At 39.0% G+C, this 16,481-nt stretch overlaps 1 protein-coding gene across 3 annotated transcripts in view; it reads left to right on the top strand.

Annotated features, from left to right (window-relative positions):
- The window catches only part of EPG5 (ectopic P-granules 5 autophagy tethering factor), a 127,225-nt gene that overhangs the window by 63,720 nt on the left and 47,024 nt on the right, over positions 1-16,481 (top strand). For all 3 annotated transcript variants that reach the window (XM_027118406.1, XM_027118405.1, XM_027118407.1), the window contains 3 exons: positions 6,109-6,253; positions 8,820-8,991; positions 10,121-10,283. In XM_027118406.1, the coding sequence (XP_026974207.1) occupies positions 6,109-6,253; positions 8,820-8,991; positions 10,121-10,283 (480 nt within the window). The remainder of the gene's footprint in view (positions 1-6,108; positions 6,254-8,819; positions 8,992-10,120; positions 10,284-16,481) is intronic.

Below are 16,481 nucleotides of genomic sequence, written 5' to 3'. Positions count from 1 at the left end.
ATACTCAATTCTAGTCTTCACATATCCTAATTTGTTCTCTCCCTGGTACCCAAGCAAAGATGTCTGTGGTCTTTCTTAGGCCAAAACTTCTGAGTTTTCGTTAAGCTTCTGTAGCTATCATTTGTGTGAGTGTGTGTGTGTGTGTGTGTGTGTGTGTGTGTGTGTGTGTATGTATGTAGGCATATCTCTTCTGTTCCAGTTTCTTTTTTCTAGGGGCTGAACTCTACTGGGCATTGACCCCCAACATTGGATGGGATTTAGGATCCTCTGAGACTTGAGAGACTTCAATTTGGGTCTTTAAACCTAGTTGCTTCCACACTGTATATACTATTTCGTCTCTAGTAGGTGTCTTTCACTTTCTTCTGTGTTCTTTGTCTTTCCTTCCTCTCTTTTCTTCTTTCTTCTTCCCTTCTTTCTGTGAGTATCTGTTGAATGCCTTTAAGGTGTCAGGCATCTAATAACAAAGACGAAAAGAAACTTGATGCAGTCTCTGCCTTTAAGGTGCTTACTGTCAGATGGGGGACTAAATTATTGCATCCAGTGATGAAGACTGTGGGGGTGGAATGCACAGGGTGCTGTGGAAACATGCACAAATGGCACCTGATTCAGACTGAGGCTGGAGTGTGACCTTTGAACTGAGCCCTAAAGGACAAGCGGGAGTTCTCAGGTTGATAGGAAGACATGGTGATGCGGAGTGGCAGAGAGGATGTTACCAGCAGGACGTCTTTTTCCAAAGGCTTCGTTTGAAGAACTATTGAAATAGCAGGAGTAGTTAAATAAATGGATAAATTAAAAATATATTGAACTTTGTATCCTGTTCCATTGATCTATATTTCTGTTTTTGTGCCAGTACCATACTGTCTTGATTACTGTAGCTTTGTAGTATAGTCTGAAGTCAGGGTGCCTGATTCCTCCAGCTCCATTTTTGTTCTCAAGATTGCTTTGGCTATTCGGGGTCTTTTGTGTTTCCATACAAATTGTGAAATTTTTTGTTCTAGTTCTGTGAAAAATGCCAGTGGTGGTTTGATAGGGATTGCATTGAATCTGTAGATTGCTTTGGGTAGTAGAGTCATTTTCACAATGTTGATTCTTCCAATCCAAGAACATGGTATATCTCTCCATCTATTTGTATCATGTTTAATTTCTTTCATCAGTGTCTTATAATTTTCTGCATACAGGTCTTTTGTCTCCTTAGGTAGGTTTATTCCTAGATATTTTATTATTTTTGTTGCAATGGTAAATGGGAGTGTTTTCTTGATTTCACTTTCAGATTTTTCATCATTAGTGTATAGGAATGCCAGAGATTTCTGTGCATTAATTTTGTATCCTGCTACTTTACTAAATTCATTGATTAGCTCTAGTAGTTTTCTGGTAGCATCTTTAGGGTTCTCTATGTAGAGTATCATGTCATCTGCAAACAGTGACAGCATTACTTCTTCTTTTCCGATTTGGATTCCTTTTATTTCTTTTTCTTCTCTGATTTCTGTGGCTAAAACTTCCAAAACTATGTTGAATAATAGTGGTGAGAGTGGGCAACCTTGTCTTGTTCCTGATCTTAGTGGAAGCGCTTTCAGTTTTTCACCATTGAGGATGATGTTGGCTGTGGGTTTGTCATATATGGCATATGGCCTTTATTATGTTGAGGAAAGTTCCCTCTATGCCTACTTTCTGCAGGATTTTTATCATAAATGGGTGTTGAATTTTGTCGAAAGCTTTCTCTGCATCTACTGAGATGATCATGTGGTTTTTCTCCTTCAATTTGTTAATATGGTGTATCACGTTGATTGATTTGCGTATGGTATTGGCACAAAAACAGAAGTATAGATCAGTGGAACAGGATAGAAAGCCCAGAGATAAACCCACGCACATATGGTCACCTTATCTTTGATAAAGGAGGCAAGAATATACAGTAGAGAAAAGACAGCCTCTTCAATAAGTGGTGCTGGGAAAATTGGACAGGTACATGTAAAAGTATGAAATTAGAACACTCCCTAACACCATATACAAAAATAAACTCAAAATGGATTAAAGACCTAAATGTAAGGCCAGACACTATCAAACTCTTAGAGGAAAACATAGGCAGAACACTCTATGACATAAATCACAGCAAGACCCTTTTTGACCCCCCTCCTAGAGAAATGGAAATAAAAACAAAAATAAACAAATGGGACCTAATGAAACTTAAAAGCTTTTGCACAGCAAAGGAAACCATAAACAAGACCAAAAGGCAACCCTCAGAATGGGAGAAAATATTTGCAAATGAAGCAACTGACAAAGGATTAATCTCCAAGATTTACAAGCAGCTCCTGCAGCTCAATAACAAAAAAACAAACAACCCAATCCAAAAATGGGCAGAAGACCTAAATAGACATTTCTCCAAAGAAGATATACAGATTGCCAACAAACACATGAAAGAGTGCTCAAAATCATTAATCATCAGAGAACTGCAAATCAAAACTGCAATGAGATATCATCTCACACCAGTCAGAATGGCCATCATCGAAAAATCTACAAACAGTAAATGCTGGAGAGGGTGTGGAGAAAAGGGAACCCTCTTGCACTGTTGGTAGGAATGTAAATTGATACAGCCACTATGGAGAACAGTATGGAGGTTCCTTAGAAAACTAAAAATAGAACTACCATATGACCCAGCAATCCCACTACTGGGCATATACCCTGAGAAAACCATAATTCAGAAGGAGTAATGTACCACAATGTTCATTGCAGCTCTATTTACAATAGCCAGGACATGGAAGCAACCTAAGTGTCCATCAACAGATGAATGGATAAAGAAGATGTGGCACATATATACAATGGAATATTACTCAGCCATAAAAAGAAATGAAATTGAGATATTTGTAGTGAGGTGGATGGACCTAGAGTCTGTCATACAGAGTGAAGTAAGTCAGAAAGAGTAAAACAAATACCGTATGATAACACACATATATGGAATCTAAGGGAAAAAAAAAGGTCATGAAGAACCTAGGGGTAAGACAGGAATAAAGATACAGACCTACTAGAGAATGGACTTGAGGATATGAAGAGGGGGAAGGATAAGCTGTGACAAAGTGAGAGAGTGGCATGGACATATATACACCACGAAAAGTAAAATAGATAGCTAGTGGGAAGCAGCCACATAGCACAGGGAGATCAGCTCCGTGGTTTGTGACCACCCAGAGGGGTGGGATAGGGAGGGTGGGATGGAGGGAGAAGCAAGAGGGAAGAGATATGGGAACGTGTGTATGTGTATAGCTATTTCACTTTGTTATAGAGCAGAAACTAACACACCATTGTAAAGCAATTATACTCCAATAAAGATGTTAAAAAAATTAAAAAAAATAAAATTAGCCTGTTCTTATAAAAAATATATATATATTGAAGAAGAATTAGTAGAATCAATAGGATTTTTCGATTAGGATTGATACAGTTGTAGGGCAGATTAGATAGTACAAGGACTTCCAAATTTGTAGTTTGGGAAGCTGCTGTTTACAGTACTTGGAAGAGGAAGTGCCTGAGGGGCTTCAAGGAGAGCTCTTATTAAAGAGTTGGTGGGGAGGGGATATACAGTTCTAGAGTTCAGGAATGGGGTAGTGTAGGAAATGTGGGTGTAATGGTAATAGAGTATTTGGATTAAGAAGAGGACTGAAGATGGAACTCTGAGAAGTAACATTGAAAGGCACAGAGAAATAAGGCTGAGAATATAGGGCCAGAGAAATAGGAAAAATACACAGATAATCATGGTGTCCTGAAATCTTTTGAGTGCAGGTCCATACTCATCTCTTCTTTATACTCCACAACCCAAAGCCTTATCTGAGAATTTGCATGTAGTAGGTACTTGGTCAGTGTTTTAAAAAATTAATCATAGCTTTCTTGGTTCTTTAATATTTATCTTGATTCCCTAGCATTTACACGGTTAATTGCTTTCCTTTTTTTTTTTTTAAAGTCTTTGCTTGCCATTTGATTTTTAAAAAATTTTTATTATTAAAAAATTTTTTTTATTGGAGTATAGTTGTTTTAAAATGTTGTGTTAGTTTCTGCTGGCCATTTAATTTTATAGCTAGTATTTTGAATCAGTAATTCAGGTTCAGAGTTGTTCTGTCTTTTAGTGGTTTCTGAAACATCTCTGCTTACCCATTGTTAATTCTCAGTATTCTTTTCTAATTGTTAGCCTCTGTCAATAGTACTTTAGCACAGAGGTGGAGAAAGTGACATCCAGACCCCAATTAAAGGAGATATGTATACACAGTAGGAGCATCTGGTACAGCACCTCAAACAGTTTGGTACATCCAAGATCCAGGCTTGTGATCCGGATGACTTTGGTGTTTCTTCTCTGAGTCTGGAATGCCTTGTGCCATGATTGGTTTGGAAATAACGATTTAGGACTTCATGGGAGTGTGCTAATTGAGAAGCCTGAAACATTTTTACATTTATAGGTATCCTTTAGAACACTCCAAATCAGAAAAAAAAAAAAAAGAAAACCATTGTCCACAAAGCCACAGTCCTTATCTGCTCATCAGCTATTACTGTTTGTAGTTTTTGGTGTTCATTGATAGTTGACTTTCTTTTTTACTAATGACAGTCCACCATTCTAATATATAGTCATCACCAGAGTGAAATATATGCCAGACATATATTTTATGCAAGACAAATATGCAAAATATGCAAGACAGCTCACTGGAGAGTGGGAGGAAAATACTGGAATTTCTGTTTCTATTTTTTTTGGTCAATCATATCTATTTACTTATTTATTTTACCTTTTATAATGAAAAATTCAATCATACAGAAAAATACAATAGTATAATAGACATGCCCTTCTCCCTCTGCCTGTATGTATCATGTGTCTAGTTTCACCTATAGCCAATCCAATCCCACCACCATGTTGGAGCTAATCCTAGAGGGCATTTGATACATATTTTAAAAGACGAAGATTAAAAAACATAACAGGGCTTCCCTGGTTGCGCAGTGGTTAAGAATCTGCCTGCCAATGCAAGGGACACAGGTTCAAGCCCTGGCCGGGGAAAATCCCACATGCCGCGGAGCACCTAAGCCCACGTGCCACAACAACTGAAGCCTGAGCGCCTAGAGCCCGTGCTCTGCAACAAGAGAAGCCACGACAATGAGAAGCCCACGCACCGCAACGAAGAGTAGCCCCCACTCACCGCAGCTATAGAAAGCCCGCGTGCAGCAATGAAGACCCAATATGGCCAAAAATAAATAAATAAATTTATTAAAAAAAAATAATAACATAACCCAAGAGCATTTATATCTGAAATATATTAACAGTAATTTCTTAATATCAAATATCTAGACAGTGTTCAAATTTCCAGTGCTCTTACAAATGTCATAAAAGTTTTGTTTTTATTTACTTTTACAGTTTGTTTGAATCAGAGTCTGCATTTTGTAATTGGTTGATAGTTCTTATTAATCTGTTTAAATCTATAGGTCCTCCCCTTATCCTTTTTTTTAAATTGCAACTTATTTGTTGAAGAAACTGGGTAGTTTGTCCATAGAGCTTCCCCACAGCTTCGATTTTGCTGGTTATAACTTTGTGGTGTAGTTTAATATGTTGTTCTGTCCCCTGTATTTCCTGTAAGTTGGTATTGGGACCTAGGGCTTGATATAATCCAGATCCAATTATTTTCAATATATTTATTTTTTATCTCTTTAAAAATTTTTTTTAACCTATGTCTTATATTAGTTCAGTAGTATATGTATGTAATTTATAAATATACATTTAGTGAGGCTGTTGCAATAATTTTTTCCAATCATGGTACACAGTCAAAAAGTTTTGAGATTCCTAAGGTTGTTAGACGTTTTATTTTTAAATTTATTTATTTGGCCGCACCACGCGGCTTGCAGGACCTTAGTTCCCTGACCAGGGATTGAACCCGGGCCCTAGGCAGTTCAAGTGCCAAGTCATAACCACTGTACTGCCAGGGAATTCCCTAGAGTGCCCATTTTAAATGTGATTTATCCTAGTGCTTGGAGAGCCTGGAGTGGACCACCTCATGTTGAAACTTATGGGTTCACTTTAAAGTTAAATATACAGTTTTATATGTGAATATGTGATTCATCTCTGAAAGTTAAAGTCCTGTGGTTCCATTTCAGGACCTGTGGATGGAGTATTTGAACATGGAGCGCATACATTATGAGTTTCAGGAAACCATTAGTCTGTGGATGCAGGCCAAGCTTGAGTCCCATTCTACACCCTGCAGTTCGTCAGTGCCACTGGACTTCACTGATCCTTTGTTGGGTGAGTTGTGTGAGTGTGCATCAGACCCTTTGAATGAATGAGTGAGTGAATGAATGAGTGAATGAATGGGTGAGGGAGTGAATCGGAGCCATTGAGGGTTAAGGTTCACAAAGTGTACCCCTCAGTGAGAATTGCTTTTTTAGGAGATCATTGTTAACTTGTTAACCACTTGGGGTTAGGTTATGCTTTGAATGAGAGAAATTCCAAAAACAGTGAGGACTTAAATAAGATAGGGATTTTTTTCCCATGTAAAAGAAGTCTGGAGGCAGGCAGTTCAGAGCAGTAGCTTTATGGCCTGAAAGCCTTCAAGGACCCGTGCACCTCCTACCTTGCTGTCTCACTGTGTTCACATCTGACATCCACTTATGGTTCAACGTGGCTGCTTAAGCTTAAGCTGTCACATTTGCATTCCATTCAGCGGGTAGGGAAGTCTCCCTCTTTTAAGGACTCTTTCAAGAAGCTGCTCATAGACTTTCCAGTTACATCTCATTGGCCCACACTGAGGCATGACTCTTGCCATGGAGTTTCCCCACAGTCTGGATGTTGCTAATTATACCTTTGTGGTATAGTTTAATGTTTTTCTGTCCCCTGTATTTCTTGTAAATTGGTATTGGGAAAGTGATTATGTACTTTGTGGTTCATTTTCTGCATGATGCTTTAAAAAGATATTTTAATTGACTTACAACATGTAAAGTAGAAGCTAGAATTTAATTATTTGGGGTTTGCATTGAGCAGATAAGGAACCTGAAGTGTATGGTGGTTAGGTAACTTTCTGAAGTCACAAAGCTGGGGCTTTGAAGAGCAGGCTTCAGAGACCCTGCTCTTCACCACTTGTCTTATTTCTGGTGATCAGTACAGGTTGCAGTTCTAAATAAAGTTAAAGCCTAGATTTTTAAATAATTAGTTTCAGGTTTTTCTCAGATGAGAGCAGGTTAGATGATGATTATATCAAACGATGGAACTTGTGATTGTGATTGTAGGAAAAGTTTCAGCAGCTCTTCATAGGTTATTGTATACTTACGACACCAACTTCTTTTTCTTAAATTTGTTGGCTTCGTAACTTTTTGTCAGTTGTGGTCCAGAGTTGTGATTATAGTTAAATATGCTCTGAATTAAGTTTTTTTCTGTCTTTTGTTTTGGATTTAAAGTACCACCCTTGATTTTTCTTTTGTAATAAGTTATATTGGGTTAGAAAAAGACCCTCCCCACCTCCCCCACCCCCATTTTCCTTTAGAGTCATGACCTAATGTTGCTTGAAAGAGACTTGAACATAGTCAGGAATCTTACCCCATGGTGAACATCCAGCTTTGTTACATTCTGTGCATAGAGTGGTAGTTCTAGTGGAAAAACCCCAGCTATAAGGGACAGTCCTGGACTTGACCTGTTTGGAATGTTAAATTCCATCTGTTTGGATTACAAACAATACAAGTTTTCTTATGCCAAGTAAAGTCATGGCTAGTAAGTTTTCTTTAATTTTTCTTAACAAGAATAGAAAATTGAATGCTATATCTGGAATGAAATCGGAAATTCAGAGTAGTCCCTTAAGTACTTTGTTAACTTACTGACTTGAAATTCCTTTGACCTCTCCCGACCTCTGTTATCTTACATGGCAGCATTTTTCTTCATGTTCTTCAGTCCCTATGAGCTGTGTGGTATGTGGATAGCGTAGTGAAAAGAAAGGAAGGGAAGATAGGAATTTATTGGACACCTACTGTGTATTCAGCTGTGTAATAAGTGTAGGAATATAAACATTTAAGTTGGATTGACCAGTATGAGATCATGTGAAATCTAGTGCAAAGTTGCATGGTACAGATTTACTGTTTTTTACCTTTATTTTTCTTATATGGTACATGATTTCTTATTTGTATTCGTAAATCAGTTTTTGAGTGAATGAACAAATGAATGAATGAATGACTGTATGGCTACATAAATATAAGTTCTGTAGGAGTTCATGCCCATGTCTTCATTCATTTTAACTCTACTACTCTCCACCCTCCTGTTCAAACCTTGGCCTAATGTAGGACTTTTCACTCAGCTTCATTCCATAATGCCCATTCCTCTTTCTCCTATTCCTATGAAGTTTATTTGGATGACTGCATTAAACTCTTAACTGGGCTACCTGCCCCATTTCCCCAGTCCACTGTCCAGGTGATAGCTACCATCTTTCTAAAGCTTGCTTCGAGTTACTCACTAGATCCCTTTTACACTAGTGTCAAGTCCAAACACCTTAGCATGTTATGCAAAGCTGTCTAGGGTGATACTTTAAGATTGTGAGCAGTAGGTCTTTAACTATCATCAAGACTTTTTGAGGATAGGAATTCTATTTAATCATATCACATGCTCCTGAGCTCCCAGCTCCTGGGTAGAGTATTATTAGGCTGGTGGGTGATCCCTCAGAACTTGGAAGGAACAAAAGATAATTTTATTCATTTAGACCTCTGATGATTTAAACAACTATTCTTCAGATCTCTTAACATTCTTTATGAAGGTAACAGTTTAGTTTTGTAGTACATTATGACCTAGTAGTAGCCGTTATTCAGTAAATATGACTTAATTTTTTTTTCAGCTAAAGAAAGGGTTTTAAGTAACCTGCGGAAGCACGAAGACCCCCAACCTCCCCTTGTTCTGCAGCCAATGAGGCCTCCTGTGCCAGTTATTTCCTCAGCCTCGATCCTGAGTCAGAAGGACGCCATCCAGCTGGTACGCACAGACCTGAATCTGCTGCGGCAGCAGGCCAGGTAAGACACAAGCCCTCCAGGATCATGCTTCTGTGCTTGCTGCTTTGACAGCCTGATGAGTAGAGTAGCACCTAGAAGAGCTTCTTCAGTAGCCTCCTCACCACCAGGGTAATTTGACCAGACTGGCTCAGATGGTTACCTTAGTTAACCAAGTTGTGACAAGTCTTTTAATTTCATGTAGAAATTATGTGGTGCTTTCATGGACTATGTACATTGTACAGTTTCTTGTGGCATTTCCGAGGGGCGGCAGTGCCAGCTAAATTTTTTTCTTATGCTTTCCCTGAGGAAATCTGATCCTGGAAAGATGGTGTTAAAAGGGAATGAAATGAGATTTACTCTCTTTTATCACTGCTTTGCTCTCTAACTCTCCATATTCTTTTAAAAATTGACACAGATACTTGATCGAAGTGTGGGAAAGTCATTTTAGTATTTTGAGTTCACAGTGGATACAGAATGATCAACTGTATAAGGTTTTGATTGTACCTTGTGATCCTGTGAGGAGGAGTGCGTGTAGAGTCTGTTTTATTTATAAAGTGAAAGAGTTTATCTTTGCAAAGCCCACGGGAATCAATCTCTTATTGGCCCTTTATCCCTTGGTTGTCTTTGGTTTAGTCGTGTATCGTATGTGTGTTGTTTGCACATGCAACACACAGGCCTCCTGCACATCACCGTAATAATCAATACAGTTAAAACAGTGTTGACACCCATGTAAACAACTAGCTTTTCATGTCTTCCACATCTCAGGTTGAGTTGCTAATATCTAAGAAGTCACTGGTACTTACAAATAAGGTACCCCTTTAGGATGATTAAATCAGGATGGAATTCTCATTTGTTCTTCTGCATTTAAGGGTTCATTTAAAAAAACGTTGATCTAACACAGATTCTAAATGGAGCTTTGTTTCTGGCTAAAAACTTGTCTTACTTTTCCTTCCTTTTTTAACTCTCTGACTGCCAGGGAGAGGGTTTGGGTGAGTCTTGGCACACACACCTTTGGTTTTTTGTTACTATGGAATTCTTGTGCCTTATCGTTCTCTAATGCAGGCTGGGGGTGACCGGAAGCCTTTATCACTTATCATAAAATCTTTCCTAAGACTTTTTTTTTTTCTAACCTACCGATGATGTTTTTCAGAACTGCAGCTCTTCGGGAATCTCAGCAGGTTGTGCTGGACAGTGAGCTGTTGGACACAATGCCCAAGCAGTATGTTAATCGAGAAGAACAGACCACACTGCATTTGGAGTGTAGAGGCAGTAGTGGCAAGAAGTGCCAAGGAGCTGGAGTTGTAACAGTTCAGGTAAGATTAAGATTAAGTGTCTTCATAATTCAGAGAGTTTCGTTTGAGTCCCTAATATTGGCATATCATTGAGAAAGACTGAAAGAAGTATTTAGTACATCATCCATGTCCCAAAACATTTAATAGTTCTGGGGAGAGTGAAGATACATACAAAGCTAATCACTTATTTCCGTAAGTGCTGATGAGTCTTGTAAGACAGATAGTCAGATAGAAATGAAAAGAAAAGGGGAATAATTGAGATGATTCTTGGAGAGAGGGGCTCAAACTAGTGTTAAAAGATTTTGGTGATGATACTTTGGATTCAGTTAGAAGGAATGTGGGAATGGGGTCACCATGACTTCACCTAGGGGTCAGTGGCTCAATCGATCTGTTTCAGTTGTTTTTTTTTGGGGGGGGCAGTGATTCATGTTGGAAAGGTTAGAACTCACATTGGAAGAGATCATCATGTGGGGGCTCTGGCTGAATGCTGTGGGTAGTGGGGAGCCACTGAAGACAAAGGTGGGAGGCACGTGTGAAAAGCAGATCAGTTGGGTGGAGCTTGCCAACAGGCCAAAGTTGGGTCTATGACATCGTAAGGACTTCAGAATGGAAGGTTAGCCTTAGCCAGTATGTCATGGCCCTCACTTTATGCCAGGTAGAGTCTAAACACTTTACAGAACTTGTCTTATCCTCACCACAATACTATAAGGTGGGTATCTTTATTGTCTGTATTTTCCAGATGAAGAAATAGAGCATAGAGAGGTTAAGTTACATATCCGAGGTGACGCTGCCAGTGAGTGGCAAAACCAGGAAGGCCCAGGCGTTCCAGCTGCAGAGTGCATGCTCCTTAGTCACTGCATGGTACTCTTTCTGCAAGTGAATTCAGTATTCCGTGAGCTGGGAAAGAAATGGTTGGAGACAGGCGCTACCTGTTCCTTGACTAACTTGCACAAAAATAGCTTCTCTTTTTGTTAGCTTTTACAAATTGGGGTATTTATCTTACTGACTCTTGGTTGTCTTTCAAAAATTTCCCTTCTTTTTGTGCCAGTCCAAATTTTAACACTTCTAATGTATTTTTCATCAGTCTTTTCTAGGAGACTGTTTTCTTAAAATGTCTTCTTTGAAATAATTTTTTATACTCATATTTTTTATTACATTCAAATTTCATTTCTAATTTTTTTCAGCATAGTTGTATGCGTCTATTAAGAAATTTGGCCTGGAATGTGAGATGCCTAAATACTGAGATAATATCTTTGGCCGGGTACCTTATGAAGTTAATTTTCTTTTGGTGTGTTTTTATTCCCCCAGTTGCTAATGCTTTAGCAAGACTAAGGTAGAGGTATTTAAGAAGGATCACTTGCTAAAATAATAAAACAGGAAGAAAAGTTTGCCACCTGAGGGTGGAGTTTGAGTTGTGGGAAAAAGGCTGAAAATGTATCTAGTTATAATAAAAAAGGGACATTTTATTACCAATCTGTGTTTTTACAAATATGGTATTTTTCCATATTTTGAAATTACATATCTTTGTCAGGCTGTTAATTCTATATAGAGAAGGGAATTCTCCTAAAATGCATTTTTTAAGTGACTACTGAGATAAGTACAAAGAAATGTCTTTCCAATTCTGGCTAATAGCTTACTGTTTGAAGAGTTGTAAATATTTGCTGTCCCAGCCAAAGAACAGGTCTGATTGCTTGACCTCCTATTAAATTGCAGGGTCTTGCGGTGGAAAATACCACTAGGCAGACCTGGGAGCTTTAACTCTAAGCCTACCAGTGACCTGTCTTTTTTCCTTTTCAGAAAAAGGGATCATAGTCTTGATTTATCTGAACCCTTGAATTCAAATTTCTTTTATAACCTTTAGTTCGTTAATTCTGAAATAAAAAGGTACACCTTTTCTAAAATACCTTCAAAATAATTTTGATTATTATTTTGAGGAGGGAGATCAGAAAGAAGATGATCTATGATAGGGATTAAAATGAATATGCCTTAGATTTTGCTTTTACAGACAACACAAAAAATACTTTTCAAAAGAAAAATTGGTAGATGTTAAGATTGCTTGAAGAAAGAAGTAAAGTAACAAGAAAGGACACACAGCAAAAAAAGAGATTTTATAGAAGCTTAAAGAATTTGAAAAATAGCTGTGTTTTGTGGCCATAACCTCATTAGAAATATCCAAGTTTTCTTAAAGCACATTTTAATTTTCTGCTGGCCTTACTTGTTGCCCAGTGCCCTGACTTTCAGTTTAGGAAGTCCCGTCATTTGGAAAATCCAGAAGCTTGGGAACTCCCACTGATGGCTCCTAGAAGTATCAGTATCAACAGTACTACTCCAGCCATTATTTTGCCTAATGATGCAGATGTGCCAGGGGAATTAAAAATGTAAAGACAGCAAGCAACTTTCGTAGTCTGAGACTTAACTAGGATTTCTTTGGAAAATTATACAGTAATTGCGAATTCCAGCTGTCCTGGGCAGTATTTACTGGTTGATAACTTCTAGGAACTGAAGATAAAATTTTTTTTTGCTACTCACTAATGGCTAAGAGCAAAGTGGAGGAAAGTTAAAACTCTAGCTGCCATGAAGCTTGGGCTTACCTAAGCAAGTCAGTTAGGTTTGCTCTGATTTATTTATTTATTTATTTTGCGGTATGCGGGCGTCTCACTGTTGTGGCCTCTCCTGTTGCGGAGCACAGGCTCTGGACGCGCAGGCTCAGCGGCCATGGCTCACGGGCCTAGCCGCTCCGCGGCATGTGGGATCTTCCCAGACCGGGGCACGAACCCGTGTCCCCTGCATCGTCAGGCGGACTCTCAACCACTGCACCACCAGGGAAGCCCCTGCTCTGATTTTTTGTTAAAGATTGTACTTGAGTCTAATGCTGTCCATTACACAAATGGATGACTTTAGTTTGTAGGAAGAGAGGTGTTTGTCAGGGGTAGGGAAGGTGAGTTCTGAGTGTTTATGGCTCATCAAGAAACTGTCACTGGGAGACAGTGTTCCTGAAGAAGGTAGACTGTGTTATTCTTACAATGTAAAACTATAGCCCCTCTATATACGGGTGTCCAGTGACCACCTCCTGGTTGTGATTAGTAGTGTTGATCCTGTTTGACATCATTCTATCATCTGGTGATGCTGGACATCATGAGGCCTCTTCCGGATTCCTCAGATCTCCAGCCACTTCTCAGTTTCCTCCAGGGTTCCTCAACGCTTGGATTGCTGGTTGTGCTTGGTTCTACTCCTGATTCCCTTCTTCACTGTGATGCCAGCTGCTTTTGCCTTTTGTCTGTGCTGGAGTTCTTAATCTGGGGTTTGTGAAGGGTCTGTAGTGGGCCAGAGAAGACCCTGAAAGTGTATAGAAATTTTTTTTTCCTGGAGAGTTCATAGATTCAGTCGATCCTCAACAGTCCCTGACCCCGGAAGGGTCAGTCCATATGTTGATGACTCCTGTTCTGTTTGTCTAGTCCAGAATTCTCTCTTGAGTTCCAGGTCTAGACTTCTTGCTTACTTAACATTCTATGAATGTCCCATAGATACCTCAAACTCCGTAGGTCCTAAACTAATCTCATCTTTACCTGTCAAACCTGTTTTTTCTGTAATTCCACTTACCTGGGCTCCCAAGATGGAGACCGAGGCATCAGTATCCACATTCTCCCCCCACCCCCCCATATTTCCTATCTAGTCGCTTTCCAAGTCATACTCGTTCTGCCTTTGAAATGCCTTTAAATGTATGCCTTTCTCTGTTTGTATTGCCATTGCCCTATGGTCGGCCCACATCACTTCTCCCCTGAACTAATACAGCAGCCTTCCTGTCCATAGTCTTTCTATCTAGTTCATTATCCACCATTCATCTTTTTAAATACAAATCTGATCACATTTCCGGGCTAAAAACCCACGTTGGTTCTCTAGTGTCTAAAAGGAGTATGTCTTTTTGGACCCTCCATAATCTGTTCTTAATCTTTCTCTAGCAACATCATTTACCCTCTCTCCTACTCCCCAAACCTTCTGTTTTCTAGCAATTTAGACCTTTTCTGTTCTGCAAACATGACATGCCTTTGTTCTTAGCATATGCTGTTATTTGTTCTCCCCCACTCATTTCTGAGCTTCTGCTCATCCCTTCATTCCTTGGTTCAGGCAGCATCTTTTCTTGAGGTCTTTCTTGACTCCTCTAGTCAAACTGAGATATTCCCTCCTTTTATCGCAGCTTGAGCACAAATGCTGTTGTAGTTACCTGCTGTTTTTCCTACCAGACTGTAACCTCTTTGGGAATAGAGCTCCTGTCCTTATTCATCTGTATTACCAGCAGCACCTAGAATGGCTCTTGGCACATGATAGGTACCCTTTAACACCCCTGACTCAGTCATTGAGAGCCACAAGCACACCACTTGTTAGACTGCATTACAGCTTGTTTTGTGTTATGGTTACTTCTGTAGGCTTTAACAGATTTTGAGTTACCTGAGGGCCAGGATCTTGTCTTTTTCATGTTTATGTTGTCAGTGCTTCACACAGTCAGTGTCACAAAATGGATGTGTTTGAAGGAATGAACGATGGATACATACTCTTCATAATAATCTCCCTGAAGATATTCTCTGGCTGTGGAAGACATGGAAGTTGGAACTTTTTCCTACTAGAAATTGGCAGTCATTTTTGATCCTGCTTACCTTTGGCCAATTTAATGCTTAATTGGCCAGTTTACTGCTTTCCATACAAAATCCTGACTTAAATACCACACACTGCTCCACTTACCTTTTTACTCTAATACAAGTGTCTCCTGGGCATTCGATCTTGGAAAGCGGTAAGGCTGGTCATACTTCAGTGCACTACCTTATTTCTCAGCCCTGTTCAGAGTATTTCTTATCCCTTGCTTGGGCACTCTCACATTCCAGGTAATCTGCTAGGGGCTTTGCTTACGTTTTTCACTTAGCTTCACAGAATGAGGAAGAGAAAGCAGGTTCAGAGAGACTCAGAGACTTGTCAAACTCACACAGCTATTACGTGGCTCAGTTGGAATTCAAGCCCGCATCTATTTAAATTCAAGAGTTGTGCTTTTCCATTCAATATTGGGAAATGGCCAGGCCATTTGCTTTGGCTCTTTCAGCTCTGATTTTTGAAAACTAGCTGATCATGACAGTCAAATCTCATTTGAATTAACATGTGTACCCCTTTCTTTCTGAGTTAGTGTGGTAGGAGTGCTTCTTTTTCAGTGATTAGAGAACTCCTGGATTGGATGAATTTTTAAAATCAACTTCATGGAAAATAATTTTATATTTCAAGTGTGAATTTTAAGTTCTAAAATTAAAACATGTTAAGCGTATTTTAAATATAAATTTCAATGGCTCTTTTGTAAAGATTTCAAATTATATCATGAAAATATCTTATTGCTTAGTAGAATTTTTCTGTGAGGGAAAGCCCTGGAAATTTCCAGCCATCTGCAAATGTTTGAACTATGTATAGCTTGTTTGGGGTATACAAAAGCCAAAGATATTTTCTGGGAAGTGAGACGTGCCTCTTCTGTGGTCGCCTCTCCTAACAGAAGCCTCTAATAATTTGGTGATATTCCCTGAGGATATGGGGTGATTTATAATAGGGTTCCTTTTGTTGTTCTTTGGCATTGGGGGGCATGTTTGCTGGACCCAGGACTGATTTATTATCATGTGAAAAATTGCTCATTCCTAGAAATGAAAGATGGAAAAGACCCCTGAGGGCCTCACATTATTTTAACAACTTACTGAAGCACATGCTTTGTGCAACTTTTGTATTTCTTTGTCTACTTATAGTGACTCAAGGGGACGGGCTTCCAGCATGCTGCTTTGTTCTATTGTCTGCAGCTTCTTGTAATTATGAGCCGGTAGTCATTCAATCTCTCTCACCTCCCCTCTAGTAAGAAAAGAAAACTTTTAACAGTGGTAGGAAACAAAAATAAGTAGACTAGGAAATTATGATAATTTTGGGTTTTTTTGTGAGAAAGTTTAAACTTTCCTAAACTAGTTGATTTTCTTTTATTCTTCAGCATCAGTAGTTTCTACAACATGGGGTAGCAGTTTTAAAGTTCAAGTTACAAAGTGATTTTAGTTTTGTCTCTCTGCGTTTCCCAGTCAAGTGAGCCTCTCTTTTTTATTACCCATTGTCTTTCCACTTCCCTTCATTCTTACTGTCTTCCTTCCTCCTCTCAGATTCTTTCTTTTCCTCTCTTTGATGCTTTCTCTCCAGGTCAGCCAAGGGCTGTGA

Source organism: Aethalodelphis obliquidens, unplaced genomic scaffold (assembly GCF_003676395.1).
Source record: "Aethalodelphis obliquidens isolate GAN/ISIS:26980383/991018 unplaced genomic scaffold, ASM367639v1 scaffold19, whole genome shotgun sequence".
Lineage (NCBI taxonomy): Eukaryota > Metazoa > Chordata > Mammalia > Artiodactyla > Delphinidae > Aethalodelphis > Aethalodelphis obliquidens.
Note: the sequence above shows the minus strand (reverse complement) of the source record. Positions and strands in the feature narration are given on the sequence as shown.